This window comes from Cryptomeria japonica, chromosome 7, assembly GCF_030272615.1.
Source record: "Cryptomeria japonica chromosome 7, Sugi_1.0, whole genome shotgun sequence".
Lineage (NCBI taxonomy): Eukaryota > Viridiplantae > Streptophyta > Pinopsida > Cupressales > Cupressaceae > Cryptomeria > Cryptomeria japonica.
The window spans coordinates 411,122,480-411,141,405 of NC_081411.1; the positions used below are offsets into that span (position 1 = coordinate 411,122,480).

Below are 18,926 nucleotides of genomic sequence, written 5' to 3' on the forward strand. Positions count from 1 at the left end.
GACTAATTCCAAGGTTCCTTCAGTGCGTGGACATGACTCAGATGTTTGATGGGTTTGCTGATAACCCAAGGGGATGATTTGCAATGAAAGCTCTAGTTTTGGATTTTTTGGATTTTTCGAAATATGCAGAAAGTAAATGAGAATGGGGTAGAGAGAACTATGCTAAAGCTAATCTAATCCTAAGAACAGGAGACGGGATAACTCATGCAAAATCAAACCACGCTCCGTTTCGCCAACAGAACACAACTACACGAAGGCGTTGCAATCTTCAAATGGTGTATGGAGGTTTTTCAGATCATCAATTCAGACCATCGGATCGAACAACCTTTACTGATGATCGAAGTTAAGTGTATACACATCAAAAGGCTCAGACTAACTTTGCACGGTACAACAATCAACTGCACACCAAAAGTATGAGCTCAGATTTTGCAACAAGTAATCCTATCAAATCCAGTTCTCCTAACAACATATAAGCGAATCTAATCTAATTGAAGAGAGCAAGACCATGCAGATTGCCAAAATAAAACAAGAATACACCATCAAAATCGAACAATGTATTAAGTTAGCTACTTCACAATCTTGATGCAACAATCTTAGATAGTAATCTCTCCTCCCTTACAAATGAGGGGGGTCACCCCCTTATATAGGCCTCATGCCATGCAAACCCTAATTAGGGTTTTACCCACAAGATTCTCCACTCAAGATGCATGCAACAAGGTGGGAATCGGCAATAAATAACCCATCATGCCCATATACAATTAATTCAAAAAGCCTAAAATAGCGCCCACTAGTGCATTAAATATGCCCCATGATGTTGATTATGCCCAAAATATAACGAACACCTTTATATAAGGAATAAATGTCCATCATTCTCCATATGACGGCGACATGCACGGAGAATCTGTCATAAAACCATAAATGAGGAGGTTGCATGCAAGAAGATTCCTCATCCGATGACGACATGCATTGACTAAACCCACACTTAGTCAAAATACCCCCAATAGTAAATATGCCACTACTATTCAACCAAAAGATTCTCGTCCAAGAATGGACGACCATTATCCCACTCATTTATGGCGTATGCAATGAATCTGTTGACGACGACTTCCAGCTCTTCGATGGAGACACTTGGCACATTTTCAATGTCAAATTCCATCAAGGCAATTTCTTCCTTGCTCTTGGAAAAGAAGCTCTCCCACTCTATCATGACTTCCTGTGTCTTCTTCATTATACCGGAGAATGAAGAAACATTTGCAAAATGCTCCTTGGGGAATTGTTGATGTGTCTTTTGTACACGACCAAACACAGAATAAAATACCTAAAGGTACCTTATCCTCTCTTGAATAAAGCTTCCTCGAATGCTAAAGATCTCGTAGAAGGATCAATCGGAGTAGCTCCAAGGTTCTGATTGTAGGTTCTCTACGTGTGGATAAGCTCTTGCGGTATGATGTGATTTTGCTGGAATCACAAGGGGACTTACATTCGATGACCTGAGCGTTTGATTTGCTTTGGATATCACTAGAACGTGAGTCTTTACTGATCCTTGACTTTTAAAAAGGGAAAAGGATAAGGGTTGGAGAAGGATCTAATTCTAATACTAAGAATGTAGGAGCAATGGATGACCTTTGATGAAACTTTAACTAAGTCTTGCTTTGACATGCTAGGATCAACTCCACAAGGTTAGTGCGATCTTCTAAGGAAAGCTTTATGATGTTCAAATCACCGCCACAAACATGGACATCGTCAGGTTGATGCATATCAATGAAGAAACGATAATTGAAGTTAAGCTTAGGCTGAATGATTCCAGTTGACTACGCAAGACAAGTCTGCAATCAACAAACTGCTAGTTGTATGGATATACAAATTTCATCGTTGATCATACAAATTTCTTCCATTCATCTAATAACATGAAATCAAATTTGAGAAGTATAGAGACCATGCAAATTGTTGAGTTGACACATAAAATTCACCATTTCTTCAATGAAATTTACAAGTCTTTTGCAACAATCTTTTCCTTCTCTTTCTACTCTACTCTAACTATTTCCTATTCTTTGACTACTAGCTATTCTTTATCAACCTTTACAAATGAGGAGCCAAGGCTTTATATAGGGAGCCCTTTACAAACAGACAACTCTGATTGACTGAGAATCAATGGCTAGGATTACAAGATAGAAACCCTAATTATGGTTTGTTACAACAAACTTTCTTAGCCAATGAAAAAATTACATTCCAGGAGTGAGGACCAATAGGAAGCGGGGGTAGGTACACCAAAGTTTGTGCCGTCTCCGAGGAGTCAGGTACATTGAATCTGGTCATGCTGAGGTGAACCAATCCGACCGGAGGAGTGATGACTGGGATGCCACCTTGTCTAACGCTTGTGACTTGGTTGATCCTTCTCTATCTCTGACATGATGAATGATGTACTTCCTTTGCTTGATGAGGCTTCCTTATTGTCCAATCTTCCTTCTCCGGTAGCATATCTTGCCTTGAAGTGCTGGCAAAGCCTTTCTTTGTCATCTCATGGTTCCTTTGTGTGGCGAAATGAAGGTTTTGGCAACTTGAACATTTGTAGTCTTCCAACGCTTCAAAACACCTTGAGTCCACCTTTACGCCTTTGGCATGTCTTTGATGATAATTTGTACTGGAATAGGTCGTTCTTGTCCTGGCCTGGTCTCCTCCTATCTGCAAAATAAACCAAAGGATGATTAAATACATATGACATGTTCATTTCAACATAACATTTTCCACCTTAAATCACTAATGAGAAGACATCAAAATGGAATTTCGTTCAATATCCTCTCCAGGGACATGCCCTATTAGAATTTTGCTCTGGACCCTTTGGAAGGGTCAGGAGCGAAATTTGCATTTTAGCTCAAATTGCATCATTTCTTCACTCCAAAATGCCTCCAAGACAAGCATATGCTAGCCTTCTCTTCACCAAAGCCTAGGAATTCATACCTTGACCTTCATCATGAGCAAATTAGGTGGAAATGAGAATTTCGCTTTGGACCCTTTGAAAGGGTCAGGAGCAAAATTCAAGATTTTGACTTGATCCTTCATTTTATTCATTCCAATTCACCTTACAAGGCAAGAATACCTCACTCCACCTTCAACCATGCCATAGGAATCAATGTTTTGGCTTCACACAAGGAGAAAGTAGGTGTTTTGAGGAATTTTGCTCTGGACCCTTTGGAAGGGTCAGGAGCGAAATTCTCCTTATAGGTTGATTTCTCTTGCTTAGCTCCGTTCTTCTCACTTTGTTCTACCTTGACTCTCCATTTGGATCCTTCTCTCAACATGACAACACTTGCTTGACCCTCAAAATGGCTAGAAAGGAGAATTCGCTAAAAATCATGGCTAGGGACAGGACCTATTTAGGGATTTCGCCCTAGACCCTTTGGAAGGGTCAGGAGCGAAATTCTTGTCCTAGCTCAAAATCTTCATTTTTGATAGCCATAATCCATTCAAGGGCAATCCTGGGGGCATCTCCCAACTTATCTCACCTTGATCAAGGTTTGCCTTGACACAAATTTAGAAGAAAGAATAGGTTTTAGGATTTTCGCTCTGGACCCTTTGGAAGGGTCAGGAGCGAAATCCTTGCTCTTGAGCTCATTTCTTCATTCTTCCACTTCAATTCACCCCAAAGGTCAAGGAAACATTATTCCATTCCTATCTAGGCCATAAAAACCAAAAAAATGACTTGTTTTGAAGGGGAAATAGGTGTTCTTAGGACTTTCGCTCTGGACGCTTTGGAAGGGTCAGGAGCGAAATCCTAGTTTTTGCTTAATTCCTTCACATTTGTTGATTACTAGCAACTCAAAGTCATGCCTAAGGACACCTCCAATCCTAATTCACCCTATCCCACACTTGGCTTGGCACAAATTTGAGAGAAAAGGGAAGTTTTGGGGAATTTCGCTCTGGACCCTTTGGAAGGGTCAGGAGCGAAATTCAAGATTGAGGCTTGATTCTTTATTCCCTTCGCCCTCATTCACTTCCTAAGGCAAAACATGTTGATTTACTTCCAAATACTGCCAAGGAACTAAGATCTTGGTGCAAACAAGGAAGAAATGGGTGTGTTCTTGGAATTTCGCTCTGGACCCTTTGGAAGGGTCAGGAGCGAACTTCTTGACTAAGGTTGATTTCACACTCCATTGCTTCTCTTTGCCTTCAAGCTTGATCAAACTCACTTCTCCTCACAATAATCAAATCCATCTGCCATCCTTTTAGCTCAAAACAATGTCGTTTTCATCATTTTAGGCAAGATAGGGGGTCAAATTGAGGATTTCGCTCTAGACCTAGGCCAAGGACAGGACCTATAGGGAATTTCGCTCTGGACCCTTTGGAAGGGTCAGGAGCAAAATTCTCATTTTGGGTTTATTTCTACCACTTCATTGACTCAAACCTCTTCTCAAAGGCAAATATGCATCAAAGCCTCCTCAACCATGCCTCAAAAATCCAAAACTTGGCCATATCAAAGAGCAAAATAGAGGAAAAGTGAATTTTGCTCTGGACCCTTTGGAAGGGTCAGGAGCGAAATTCTCATTTTCACCTTTTTCCTCCCTTCTTTGGCTTGGATATAACTTATTAGGCCTCTCCTGATCATCCTCTAGTCCAAGTTAGCATTCACTTCAAGGTTTTGTGAAGAAAAAAGGGTCTCATATGAATTTCGCTTTGGACCCTTTGGAAGGGTCAGGAGCGAAATTCCTCCTTATGCTCAAATCTTGACTTCATTTTCATATTTCTTCACTCCAAATAAGTGTTTTGCCCTCAATAATGCCTGGGAATGAGTTAGTTCTAAGTTTGGATCAAAGTAGAATGTCCTATAGAGGAATTCGCTCTGGACCCTTTGGAAGGGTCTGGAGCGAAATTCCTATTCTAGGCTCAATTCACCTTTAAACTGACTTGTCTTTGTCTTAGACTTGATCCTAGATCCATTCCTTTCCATATACTTGCAAATTTGCTCAACCATTCAATGATTTAGGTGAAGAATTTAGGTCCTTTGTGAAATTTCACTCTAGACCGTTTGGAAGGGTTAGGAGCGAAATTTGATATTTTAGCCTCTCCGTCAGGATTCATATATGGAATATAACATTTAAGTATAAGTGTCATTTCCTTATATCTTTCTTCTTTCTTATACTTTAAGTTATATTCCATATATACTGTTAGGATGTTTGAGAGTGGTTTCAGACCTCTAGGAGTTATAATGCAAAATCTAGTTTTTGGAGGATTCTTCAATTTTCCAGACAGTCAAATTTCAGGATCAGGATGACATTCCAGACTTAGTCAAATTTCAGGATCAGGATGACATTCCAGACAGCCAAATTTCAGGACACTTGAAGATCAGGATGACATTCCAGACTTCATCACTCACCAATTTGACTTAACTCGGACCTTCAAAGATGATACTCACTCATCAAGCTTCATTGACCTCCTCAAAGTCAAACAAGACACAATTAGCAACGAGAGCAAAACTAGGCCTAAGGGAGACTTTCAGAGAAACCCGAACTTGGAGCACCTATTGACTCCCCCTGGCTCAAGCAGAGCCTGCTATCCTAGTGATCCCCCTGGCGACACTCAAAATGCAAAGGCTAACAAACAAAACCCTAAAAAACTAGAAAGCAAACCCCAGAAAGCAAAAAAAGGGGTCCCCATTTGCAATGGGGCGATGTGTGAATACGTCACAACAGGAATGAACCTACGAAGAAGAAATCATGCAGCTAAGATTTCAGGGAGTTCACTGTTATTCCACTGTCATTGAGTTTCCTTACAAACAATGCTTCAATTGCACTAATGATTTCCTCCTGCACCCCTTTGATGGACTCTGCTGAATTTATCGAAGGTGTTCTTTCCTGAGCAGACGGTGTAGAACCATCGGGGAAAGTCATAAGCTTCATATTCCTGAATCACTTTCCCGTCAACCAGAATTTGCCTTGGAACCTTCGTCAGAGCCCTGAGTCGCGGAATGGTTAAGTCATGGTAAATGTGCACATCCTCCCATAATCCTTCTGTTGTCTCTAATCTGCTCAGGTGGGTCACGAACTTTGAATGAAGCTGAGGTAGGTCTTCAATGAATTTTCTTGCTTTGGTATAAACATCCTCTATCCATTCCCTGGAATTTTGCGCATCGCTCTAATAACCTCTGCATCATCAACCACTTCCTTAGGAAGGGAGGAAGGAGGAGTGAATGAAGGACCTGCATCCCTGAGGGGTCTTTTGAAACTCCTGACGTACTCGCATAGGGCTCTATTTTCTTCCCTCAGCCGCTTACATTTTGCCTTTGATTTCAGCATCTTCTCCTTCATGGCCAAGGAAGATTCTTCAAAGTCTCCCATTACTTGACCTGTGGAGGCATGGCCAAAATCAATCTGTCTAATAACATAATCCTCCTGCCTGATTTCGTTTCTATCTTTATCTACTGCAGGCTCAGCAATGTGCAAGGTCCAGGATCCAGATTCTTCCCTAACTACCTTGGAAAATTTTCGGGGAGCCTTCCTTTCTGCTGGTTGATCCATCCTTTTCAATAATTCTTCCAATTCCCGAGCAGGATCGGTTTCCCTTTTTGATTCCCTTCTTAGCCTTCCCACCAACCAATCTCAAGCGGGATGGAGTGACTATGATCCTCTATGTGCTCCTGCTCCTGTGACTCTTCCTCCATTTCACCAAGGATAGCTTCCACGAAGCTATCCTGGCGAGCCTCTTCCTGATGTGGGGGACTTTCTTGCCTTTGACTTCTTGGCTGATGGTGTCTCTGTGAAGCGTTAATGCTGAGTATATCTGGTGCCAGAATGCTCTCTGGTAGTGGACCTGTTGGATGTGGAAACATCTCTACCTCCTGCACACTCGAGGAACTTGCCGGGGAATGCTCCCTCTCTGTCCTTGCTTTCTTTTGTGGAGGTTCTTCCTGCTGGACTTCTTGTTGAAACTCCTGTGGGATTTCCTGTTGGACATCCTTCTTCTTTGCTGTCCTTGGTCTCTTTGGGGCATTTTTTCCTTTATCCATCGGAACTTCCCTTCCTTCCTGAACCTGCGAAGAGCCTTCAGTTGCCTCACTATGGGAATCTAGACTTCCCATCAGCTGATATGTTAGATGAACATTCCCTTCCGCCAACTTCCTTATCTGCCTGTCAATCCGATGCTTAGTGAATTTCAGAACCGGTCTAGCTAAGATACTCAAATCATCCATCTTGGGCTTTGACCAATCTGGCAACTGAATAGGCTGATCCTTTAATTTCTCAAATTCAGGTTGTATCAAATCTGCATCCTCCTTCACCTGATTTGGTACCTGATAAATTTCACTTAACCTGATGGTGCCGAGGGGCAATCTGTAATGCATTCTCTTCCTGACCTCAATGTCGTCCTCGACACCTGCCCAATAATCTTCTAAGTGAAGTTTGTGTATAAATGCCAACAACCTTTCTGATTTGGCGGTAGGGATCATAGTGGGCCCTCGATGTATAAAACGACAGGCGATAGAATGCCAATTCCCTTGCTGCACTTTCAGCGGCTTCCAAGCTTGGGCATATTTCCATGAAGTCACCCAAGACAACTAGGAAATCAATTGATTGCTTTTTCTTCTTCTTCTGCAATTGATCATAGGCAGTTAACTGTCTCATGAGCTCCAGCAATACGAGCTTGTTTGATGGATATCTTGGCAATTTGTATGACTAGAATGAGAATCCTTGCATCCCGATGTCGATGAATTTAGGAAATTGCAAGAACGCAACTCCATATTTCTGGACCAAGGCACTTGCTGGCGGCAACACCCTTACGTGCAACTTCTTTTGCATAAGCCGTGTCAAGTACATAGTGAAGGTGTCATTCACCAACCTGCAAGAAATAACATTGTGAAGATGCAGTTGGGGATAACACTCATGTACTTTCAGCTGAGCTAGTCCGCAACCCATAATTCCTCTTGCTGGCAGACCATCAAATCCTCCCCTTCGCGCAAGCATATAGAACAGGTAGGAGCTCATGAAAAAGGACTGAGACCTTTTTTCTTTTAAGTTTTTTAACTTCTCATGTAATTAGTGATTGATCAATTTGGCCTAGTCGATTAGTCCATTTGAATTCATGATCTCGCCTATGTAGAAGAACATCCAGGCCTCAAAGTTCACAGAATGTGAACACCCCATTACTCTGCTCAACATCTTTATCAGGTCCACATACTTCTGCTTGAACTTGAAGATAGTGAGGGTCTTTGGCATCTTGGAGGCATGCACCCTAGGCTTCAACAACCACTGCTTATTAATCAAATCAACACACCTGGCAAGACCTGCTTCATATACTGACTGAGCTCCGTTGTTGGTCCTGTATGTCATGGAATAGTGCGAAGGAATTCCGAAAGCCTCACCAATTGACTCTGGAGTCAATGTTGCCAACAACTTGCCATCAGGTGTTGAGATCTGGAGTCAATGCTTGCCAACACCTTGAAAATGATGAAAATAGAGACTAAGTATGACCACCCTTCACTTCTCCAGCTTTTCTTTCTTGAATCCTGCACGTGAGAAATGAAATGCCTTTCCAAACTTATATAGAATTCTTCAAAATGTCTTGCTAAGTTAGGAAGCATTAAATTAGTAATTGCATTCATGATGTGTCATACTTTCCCCAATTACTGCGCCATGCAAAAGAAACTTCCCATGCGAGTGAGTTTGAATTTAGAAGTTTGCTTAAATGCACCAAGTCATGCGTCATACTTGGAAGATTCTCTTCGCCAACTCATTGGTTTCCATTTTTTCCAATTTTGGAGGGAAATTGAAGGATTTTCTTAGAATTTGCTTGATTTCATTCTAACTTGTTGTCTTCCGCTTTTGAAGGAATTTCCACGGCTCTTTTCAACATCCCTATTTTTAGGGATACCCCTAAAATTTAGGAGCCAGGTTCATTGGATAGAGAATTTCGTCACGATTCTGAATCTATAAAATTTTCCACATTCCGGCGAGATTCAGCATCTAAAAATAGCAAATTCAAAAATTTGCCCGAGAGGATTTTTTACTTTTTTTGATTCCTCCTTGACCCCTTGGTTTTCATGCCTTAGGCAAAATTTTAATTTTCAAGCTTGAGCGTGGGATTCACTATGTCTTGGAATTTCTTCATCATTTCCTTGGTTTTCCTTGACTTAGCTATTTCAACATTCTTCTCTTGGGCGCAATTTTCCTTTAGTCAAGGAATTCAATGACCTCCAAATTTTCCTTACTACTCCACTTTGGGTGCCCTCCACAGGGCTAGGGCGGAATTTTACCTGGGAGAAGGAATTCTTAGCTTTCAATATTCTCCATGCTCTACCCATTTTGGCGCCTTCCATCATTCCTAAGCGACATTTGTCACTGGGAAAGGAATTTCAACATTTTCATAAATTCCTTGCACCCCCCATTTTGGCGCCCTCCACAAGGCTGGGGCAGATTTTATACTTGCGAAGGGAATTCTTGCAATTTGTCCATTTCTCCATGCATTCTCCATTCTGGCGCCCTTGCTTGGCTTTGGGCGGAAATTTCCCTTGAGGAAGGAATTCATTAATTTGTTCGTTGTCCATGAACACACCACTTTAGCGCCCTCCCTCATGTCTAGGCGCTATTTCTCTCTGTGGAAGGAATTCCACTCCTTGTCTATCCTTCTTTGGTCCCTTCAATTTAGTGCCCAATTACTTTCTTGGGCGTGATTTTGCCTTGGTCATGGATTCTTGGAATTTCCATGCTATCCATGTCCTCTCCTGTTTAGCGCCTTATTACTTTCTTGGGTGTGATTTTGCCTAAGTGAAGGATTTCATCGTTATTCCTTGCTCTCCATGGGATGCTGAGTTTAGCGCCCTCCCTAGCACTAGGGCGCATTTTTGACTTGAGGAGGGAATTTCTTCGCTTCCAAGGATTTCTTCTATCCCTCAATTTGGCGCCTTTCACCTCTCCAAGGTGCTAAAATGCCTTGGTCATGGATTCTCACACTTTCCATGCTATCCTTGGACACTTGGATTTAGCGCCCAACTGCATACCTGGGCATTAAAACCACATGATGGAGGATTCTTCGTTATTTATGAATCGCGGACTCAATTGGATTTGGCGCCTTGTTCCAATTTCATGTGTGGATTTGTCCCTGGCATGGAAATTCATCATTCAATCTTCCAGACTTAGAACATTTTGGTCTCCTTGTGATTTTGAAGTGTCTTCCTGGACTTGGGTGAATTTCTGAGATTTCTATTTCAAGAATGGGCTTCCAGCACTTTAACCATTTTGTGGCTTTCTCTGCCTGCTTTTTGACTTTCCAGAATTAGAAATAGTTGCACATGTCTGATCTTTGTCACCTTGCCCGAATGGTCCTGTCAGCACTAACTTTCCAAAAATAGAAACCTTCAAAGTGTCAGCGTTAGACCCCTAGACAGGGTACAGGTATGACTTACTATAAATAGAAACTTACTAAAAATAGAAATTACTAAAAATAGTAAGTTTGATTTTTGGCAAAATGATGACATTCTGGGACTCAAAAAAATCCCTAAAAAATAGGAAAGTTGCTCCGTTTTGGCTCAAATTTTATTGGGAGGTTCCTTGAAGGGTGCTGATTCCAGTTGTATGTTCAGTTTTTCCAAAACCCTAATAGAAACACCCTAAAACCTAGGACAAAAGGCAGAAACCCTAAAAAGGGACAAAACATGCCCTAGACTTAATAGAACTCGCTCAATAGAAAAGCAGATTAACTCCAAATGACCCTCGAATATCTGCAAAGCGGAGAGACTGACGAGACTGCCACCAAAACACACACAAGAAAAACCAAGACCAAACGACCAAAAGGGCCTAAAAGTTAGGGGGTCCCTATTTGGGATGGGGTGATGTGTGATTAGGTCACAACACCCCCATTTCGGGATGTTTCCCTTGCAAAATTTTTTTCGGGACAGCTAGGAAACATTCCCAAGCTGTCCCATATCCCTGAGACATCTCAGGTCCAAAGAAAGGGGCTAAAACCTTTGGGGACACATCCCTTTCCCTGGTCTTTATCACAATGACACCAAAATGCATTGGAAACCCTTTGAAGTTGATTTCTATGTGATAATTAGATTTATGCATCAAAAGGGATCTGATACAACTGCTCAGCACCAGCAACAACAACAGCAACAAAAATTGGAAACAACTTACAAATCAGCTCTCAATACTCTGCATAAAATTCACTCGATCTTCAATATCTTACACAATAATTGTATTTGAGCATTCTCAGCTCCTAGGTCTGACCAAGAACCACAAAATGAAGCTACAACACACCCCACAATATCCAACAACACATACAATAAATTGAGAACACAAAATCTACAGCTTTGAACTTGCAAACACACATGAACTAATGCTAGTTGAATTCTGCAACTCTGGAAGCACATTCACAAACTTTAAGTGAGATTGTTCTACTGAACCAAAGGGGTTTCGTTCTCTGATCCAAGAAATGAATGAGTTTTCGTCCACAAGGTTTTTGAATGAACAAATGTTCAAACAATGAAAGATAGATGATTTGGGAAAAGATCCTTCCATATGCAGCACTTGAAATGTTTATAAATAGCTTGAGCCCGAATCCAAATGTCGCATTTAGGGGGAAAATAATAAATGAAATTATATTTGTACTCGTACTTCACCTTGCATGCTAAAATAGATCGTTACTTACAATTGTGAACTTCCAATTACATCCCTTATAGATATTGTCATAGATTCCTGTCATAGCTGTCACAAATCTTCTAAAATAGCTATCTGCTATTACAAAAGCATCTTATCCATATTTCATGCCCCTCTTGAACAAACAAATCCCAATATTTGATATTCAGCTGTTCCGGAATAAAATATCAACTCCTGGATTTTTAAAATAACAATTGAAATATTAAATGCAGTATTTTCCCTATTTTAAAATATTAGTCCATGGGAAAATAGGATGGGACTACAAATATTACCAAATTAATTTTCTAAAAACGGGACATGACGGCCAACATAAAGTTTGTGATATTTTGTTGTGTGAGGTATCCTCCTAATTAGTTTTTGCTAAGCAACATTCAATGTGGAGTCAATTGTTGTATTGATTTCATGTTTAAATCTGAAATTTGCATTTTGCATAATTATTCCAAGGAGGTTTTGATATGTAATTTCCAGCCATTTGTTATTGTGATGAGCATTTAATCTTAAAGTTATGATTTCATAATTGTTTTATAAAGTAGAAAATTCAATAGAAATTGCATGAATTTAAGGTTGTTTGGTCAGGGACACTGAAATTCCTTAGTGTTATTATACAAGGTAGTTGTAGAGGTTTAGTCTACTTTGGCTTATGAATTTTAGTGAGTTGTAGCACAGAGTTTAGGAAGTGTGAGAACATTGGATATTTTCTATGATGTGAGATATTGTTGTTCTGGGCAAGACAAATCCTTGAAGATTTTCTTGGCAAGAAACCATTGTAACAACTCATAGAGTATTGGCTTGAGGAGGAATGACACCTTACTTTCTAGAATTATTCTATTTTTGGGAACTAGTAGAAGATTCCTTGTGCTGGAAAGTTCTATGTAATGAATGACCATGATCTCCAGCATTGCAGTCGTTACCAAAATAAACATTATCTCCAACAACTGGCCATCAAAATCTGCCTTAGCTGATCACAAATTAAACATCACGAACAGCACCCCTTGGGTTATATCAAAACTTGACTTATAAAAGATCTTGTTTATGTGGGTATCAACAAGCTGCTCTCATTGATTTGAGTGTTTCTTACCTCTTTAATGGAATGTTTTAAATATTGATTCACAAATATAGGTAGTTAATTATTAACCTGTAATATGCACATAAATTTTATTTTATAATATCAATTTATTTAAAGTTTTTCTGTTGTATTTAAGTATTTAAAAATATATTTAAAAAAATTGTGACTCATTTTCATAATATTTTTATACTGTTTATTTGTTTAAGTTGTATTTATTTAATGTTTCATTTAGTATTACACTATGTAACACCATATTTGAAAAAACAAAACTCCTAATATAAATTGTTTAAGTTGTGTTTTTTAAAATGATTTATTATATTTTTTATATATTCATAAATATTTTTAACATTCTGAGAATTTAGAACTAAGACATTTTAGAACTAAGACATTTTAATATTTATTTACTAGTTTGAAATTTGAATTATATCATAACGTCAATATCTCCCAATGCTGTTGAAGGAAACAGAAAGTGGATCATCTAATTTCAGGAAAATAGGATGATGTTCTTGATAGCATGTGATTCTATCCATGTGTTTGTACTTGATGATTAAATTATCTCTATAAGCGTTTGGAATATAGTGGCAATGATCCTATATTACTTCTCAAGTAATGGAAATTTTCTCCTTACTCATATTTGTGTATAAAAAGGTGTGCCCTATGCCTTTTTTAAATCGTTAACCAGGAAATTGGTTTCTCCCCCTTTATTTTAATTGAAATAGATGTTACCTTGTTTATTTTTTATACAAAATTTCCCGATCCCACAAATGAGGAGAACAAACCTTTATAAACCCCCAAAAACTGTGAACCCAAAAAAAACTCAGCAAAGCCGAGAACAGAGAAGCACTCCAGCTGCATTATATATATAATGAATGTTGTATCCATATTAACCGGACCTTGAAAAATATTAAATAACTGTATCTGTATCTATACTGTATGCATATTTGTAACCATATCTGTCCATGAAAGTCTAGAAAAAAAATTTATTTGTCAATGTTTTGGGAATTGCCATTTTTAAATTCTGTTGCACTTTGTTATTTACAATTTTACATAATTATTTCACTTTTTTCCATTCATTCCTAGTAAGTGTTAAGATATTTAGGAAATGTTACATTTGTTGTCATTTTTCAAGAGGTTGCTCCTAGATTACTAAGTAATCCACATCCAATTCTTTTGTATCATAAGTTCCTTTTTCTCATCATCATGGAATGTATTATGATTGTACATACATAGCCATGTTGGCATGCAGTTTGGAATATTGGTAGAGAAACAGACTGATAATTGTTTGAAACTTTAATGGCTTCTAAAAATTTGTGGTTGATAATCTGCCTACTTTTGCAGTGCCATCTAAGATTTTAGGAAAGGGTGCTTCAGTTAGCAATGTCGAAGGCCAAATACTACATCTGCGCCATCCCAAGTCAGGTGATGAGTAATAAGTAATAACAGTTATATAGATACACATATCCATGCATGTGTACTCACAATTTTTTCAAATCCTATAGCATTTTGTACCATAACTTTTAAAATTTGTCAACTGAAATGTTAAAGGGTAAAACCATTGGCAAACTAAAAAAGAAAAAAATGTAAATGAATGAACAGGTGCTTTACAGTTCAAATTTGCAAAAACACTACTATAGAGATTCACTGAACTTATTTTATATTTAGTTGTATAGAGGAAATGATGATAATTCAGAAGTGTCTTTGAATAAATTATTGATATTAATTATTATTGTGTAATTAAGTAAATAAGCTATTTAAAAAAAAAAAAGATAAAACATGCAAAGTAATAAAATAGACTATGAGAATGGATGTCATGCTAATAATGTTTACAATATCAGTGCACACTATGCAAATGCACCCTAAGCAGTAGCATAATTGCGGAATACCTTACTGCAAAACCAAAATACCAAATCTGGGGAAGGCCAAAATTTGAATGCTCCCCTTGCATGTCTTCTCTTGTAGTAGAAGGCATAGCCAGGACTCATTGTGCAAATCCACTAGTAAAAAGCTAAGGAGGTGGACTTTCCCAGAATGTGATAGTTTATGGAAGCAATCTTTTTTTAGGTATGGCTATGGTCATTATATTCATTATTTCTAGCTGTGTGATACTGTTAAATTCTAGAAGACACTTAAAGCACGGTAGATAATGTAATAATTTCCATACAATGAATATGCAAGACCCCAAAATAATGGGAATGATTTCAAAACTGCCATGGTTGAAAAATTCTCATCCCAAAATTTATAAAATATAGGTTTAGAAATGCTTTCCTTATCAAAAAATAATAAATACAAAAGAACATGAAATGCCATTTGATATGGTATTACAATGAAGAGTTTACCAATTAAACACCTGGAAAAATAGTAAATAGTAAACAAACATGAAATGCTATGTAATTAACTCTGTTGGCATACTCCCTGAGTCAAAAACGTGATGAGTTCTTGAAACATTTACTTGCCAGGATACTTGCCAAGTATTTGGCAAGAACTCGCTGATTTTTTAACAAGTTTTTGTTAGATACTTGGCAAGTCTGTGGCAAAAAAATTGTCTCTGTCAGTAAAAAAGGCCTAGATGTGTCAAAACATTATCTATTTTTTCTCCTGCACCCCCTCAATCATTGGGTTTTTTTCACATCTAACACATTGTGTAGCTTGCCATCACTGCTTCTCAAACCCATTGGGGTCTCCACTCCCAAACTCCCACTAGTTGTTGGGATCTCTTGTCATATAAGAGTTTTGATTACAATGAGGGGGTTTGAGAGTGGAAACCAGAATAGAGAACTTAAACAACTAGTTTTATTAGTATCATAATATCATTGATCAATGATGAAGTATCATACTATCGGTATCAAAGATTCAAATGTGATTATTAGAGCCTCTCCTCAAGTTTTCACTAGACCAGGGAAGAGGGAGATGTAAAATGTTGTAATAGGCAATTTATGAATTATGGTGAATCATGATGATGTTCACAGGCAATCATCATAAATTCATAATAGTTGTCAGCCAACTATTGTATCAGAATTCCACATGAGGATGCAATTTTGTACTCAATTTGCATTCAAATTAATCAAATTTAATAAATAACATTTTTGTACTCAATGGATACATCTTGTCATTGAATTTTGCAAAAAATGTGTTTCTAATGAAATTTAAGCATTTTTTTTAAGTTGCTGAGTTTTTTGGTTTATGCGAGTTTTCCAACTATGATTTAATATGTATTAGATAATAAAGTGTATGCTTACACTTTATTTAGTTAGTGGTAGTTAGTCTTTTATTAGGTTGTTGTATTTGTTGTCTATTTTTAGACTGTAAGTACTTTCTATTTTAGCATATATTCAATAATATATTGTGATGCTCTAAACTTGAGAAAGTATGCCACTTTCTTTCAATCTCATTCTTTGGTTTTTACCAACATTTTGTATCAAAGTTGAATTTGTCAATTATATGAAATTCAGAGGAGGTCAATAAGAGAGGAGATTGTAAGAGACACAAAGTATATTTGAATCACATAGTGGCTTGTTGCAACATTTGCATGCACAATGCAAGGGCACAATAATTTGCAGTCATGGCTAGGGAAGGATATGAAAAAATCGTGAAAGTTATCAGAGGTTGTGGCAAAAGAAGAGCTTTTGTGGCAAAGAAAAATCTTGGCAAAATAGTGAAGAAATTGCCCATTTTCATCACATTTTTTGTTTAGTTATGCATGTCGATAATCAAGGGTTTTTTTGTAGGTCACAACCATCTTTAGTAGTTATTTGCAATGAATTGTATATAACCATGAACTGCTTTTCAGAAGTTGTGACTAGGGCAAATTGTGAAGGTAAGTTGGTAATAGAAGAATTAGAGAAGAAATCCAAAAATCAGAGGTCATGGGTGTAAAGGGGGACAACCAATCAAATCGATGTCTGCATCGAAGCCAAAAACAAGAGTCTGAAGGGCTTTGCTAGGGCACATATTCCTTCTGAATTTGTTTTGAAGTTTGGAAATAATATTTTAATATTAGCCTCTAGATGTTTAAAATTTACATTCATTTTTTTTTAAGTTCATAAATTTTTTTGAGAGGTTTTTCAAATTTTTGGAGGTTGAAATTTTTTCAGTATCAAATTTTGTTTTCTTAGACAGTTTATTTTTAATTTTTAGAATCCAAGTTGATTCTGGGTCAAATTAAATGGGTTGCTAGAAAAGTGGCAAATATACATGATTTTTTTTTGGAGGTACACAAACTCATGAGAAATTATAATATTTGGCATCACATGGCATTAGCCATCATTGAGTATCAAGAATGTGACAAAATTTTGTTATGCATAGAAAATTGGCCTCCTAATTGCAAATGTGGGAAAAAAGGTTGATAGTGAAGGAATTGTTTTAGATTTTCAACTTTTTTCCAATTTGCAAAATATGACTAAAATGGAAATGTTTTCGCACTTCTGCTTGTTTTTTTAAACAGAAATAATGATTTATATCTTAGCCTTATTTGAAATTTCTTTCCTATTTAAATTGTGTACAAATAAGAAAGGAGAGCAAGCTGGAAATGAAAACTGGAAATAACTAAAACTAGAAATGTATATACAGAAACCCGATATTAGGAATGGAATTAATAAGCCACAGAAAAATGTGATCAGTCCAAGAGGCTTATTGGTTAGGATGCTAGCATGCTGCACTATCATTTGGATTGTACACTATTGTCCAATCCGCATGTTGTCATCTGCAGTCAACAGAAAATAAAACTTGTTTGTAGAACTTGTTCAACCTGTCCAGCGGGAAGTGAAAACACAACAAACTACTCTAGAGGCATACAGAAAGTTACAGAACTGCAAAACAACTATTTTAGAACCCAATATTAAAATGATAAAATTGGTAAATGAAATTAAATCTTTTTAGCATTTGTAACCTTATGACATAGCTTGTTAGTTGAGACGGAAATTTGATTTGGTCTTTCAAACTCCATAGACAGACAATGGACTAAGGAGAAATCAAATAGAGTGTGCTCTTAAATCCTGTGTGTCTGGAATCTAAAAACAACAATGTGATCATATGCCATGAATGCTTAATCCCTAGTGTATGAGGAACAACACCCTAGTGTGTATGGATGAAGCTCTTGAGATGACAGCATTGATGGTTTGGACACAAGAAGGCATACTAGAAAGAATAGAGATATTGTTCAAAACAACAATAGCATGAAACAATGTCACCTGAAGCATGAAGAACATGCACAACAATGATTGCAATCACAATGAAAATCTTCAACAATTGAAGGAGCTTATGTGAGCCAATGCTGGAATCACAAAAGTGATGCTCAAGTACTTAAGAATGCTGGAAAAATAGTGTAGACTGCTTGAGAAACATCCAAAAGCCAATGTGTATGCAAAAGATAGATAGAGATGGATTTAAAAATCAGTTGTTGAAATTTGCCCAAAATATCCGACATCAGGTGCACTCACATGTTCAGGTATTGAAAGGTGGAAAATTTGGAAAGCAGTAGCTGTTTAACGTCTACAATGTGTCATGCAAACATCTATGCACCACTATATCACCCAAGTACGAGGTCAGAAATAATGTAGATTGATAGAATGACACTAAATCAGCACAAGAAACACATTCACCTACATAGAAAAGACATGAACATACAAAAACACCAAGCCCTCATTGGCACCAAGGGTGGGGATAAAGGCTAGGGTAGGGCTAAGCGGACCTAAAAACACAGAAGAGGGGAAGGATGCTAAATTTAGGTCAAATTGTTGTGCCGAAATTGCAGGTTATGCAAATTTCGACATTACACTATCACCTAGGTAACTTTGATAAACATCATGGGGGCCCTATGGATTCTCAAGCTGCTAATCTTAGATGTTGTAATTTGTGAAGTCTGAAGTGCTACCTCTGCACAAAACTTGTGGGATAATTTAAAAGATAAATATTGTCTTTGAAGAAAGTAGAATCTTGTATTTGATTTTTTTTTTTTTTCTACCAAATTGCATGAGGGGGGAGACTCTGTTAAAGTATCTTCTAAAATCAAAGAACTTAGAGGTTAGCTCACTGTAGTCAATGAGTCAATAGACAATGAGGATATGGTTGCTTTGACCATTAACAACTTGCCACCCTCCTTTGAGACTTTTGTGGAGTCTTTAAACTTGTTGTCAGAAAACTAAACTTTGATCCAATGTTAGAAGACTTGCTAGGGGTTGCTCAGACTTAATCTTGAGCTGACTAGATCAAACTGAGTCTTG

General features: G+C 37.8%; 1 protein-coding gene across 1 annotated transcript in view; it reads left to right on the forward strand.

Annotated features, from left to right (window-relative positions):
- The window catches only part of LOC131033399 (uncharacterized), a 127,459-nt gene that overhangs the window by 52,241 nt on the left and 56,292 nt on the right, over nucleotides 1-18,926 (forward strand). The window contains exon 2 of the mRNA XM_057964633.2: nucleotides 14,047-14,127. Coding sequence (XP_057820616.2) covers nucleotides 14,047-14,127 — 81 coding nt within the window. The remainder of the gene's footprint in view (nucleotides 1-14,046; nucleotides 14,128-18,926) is intronic.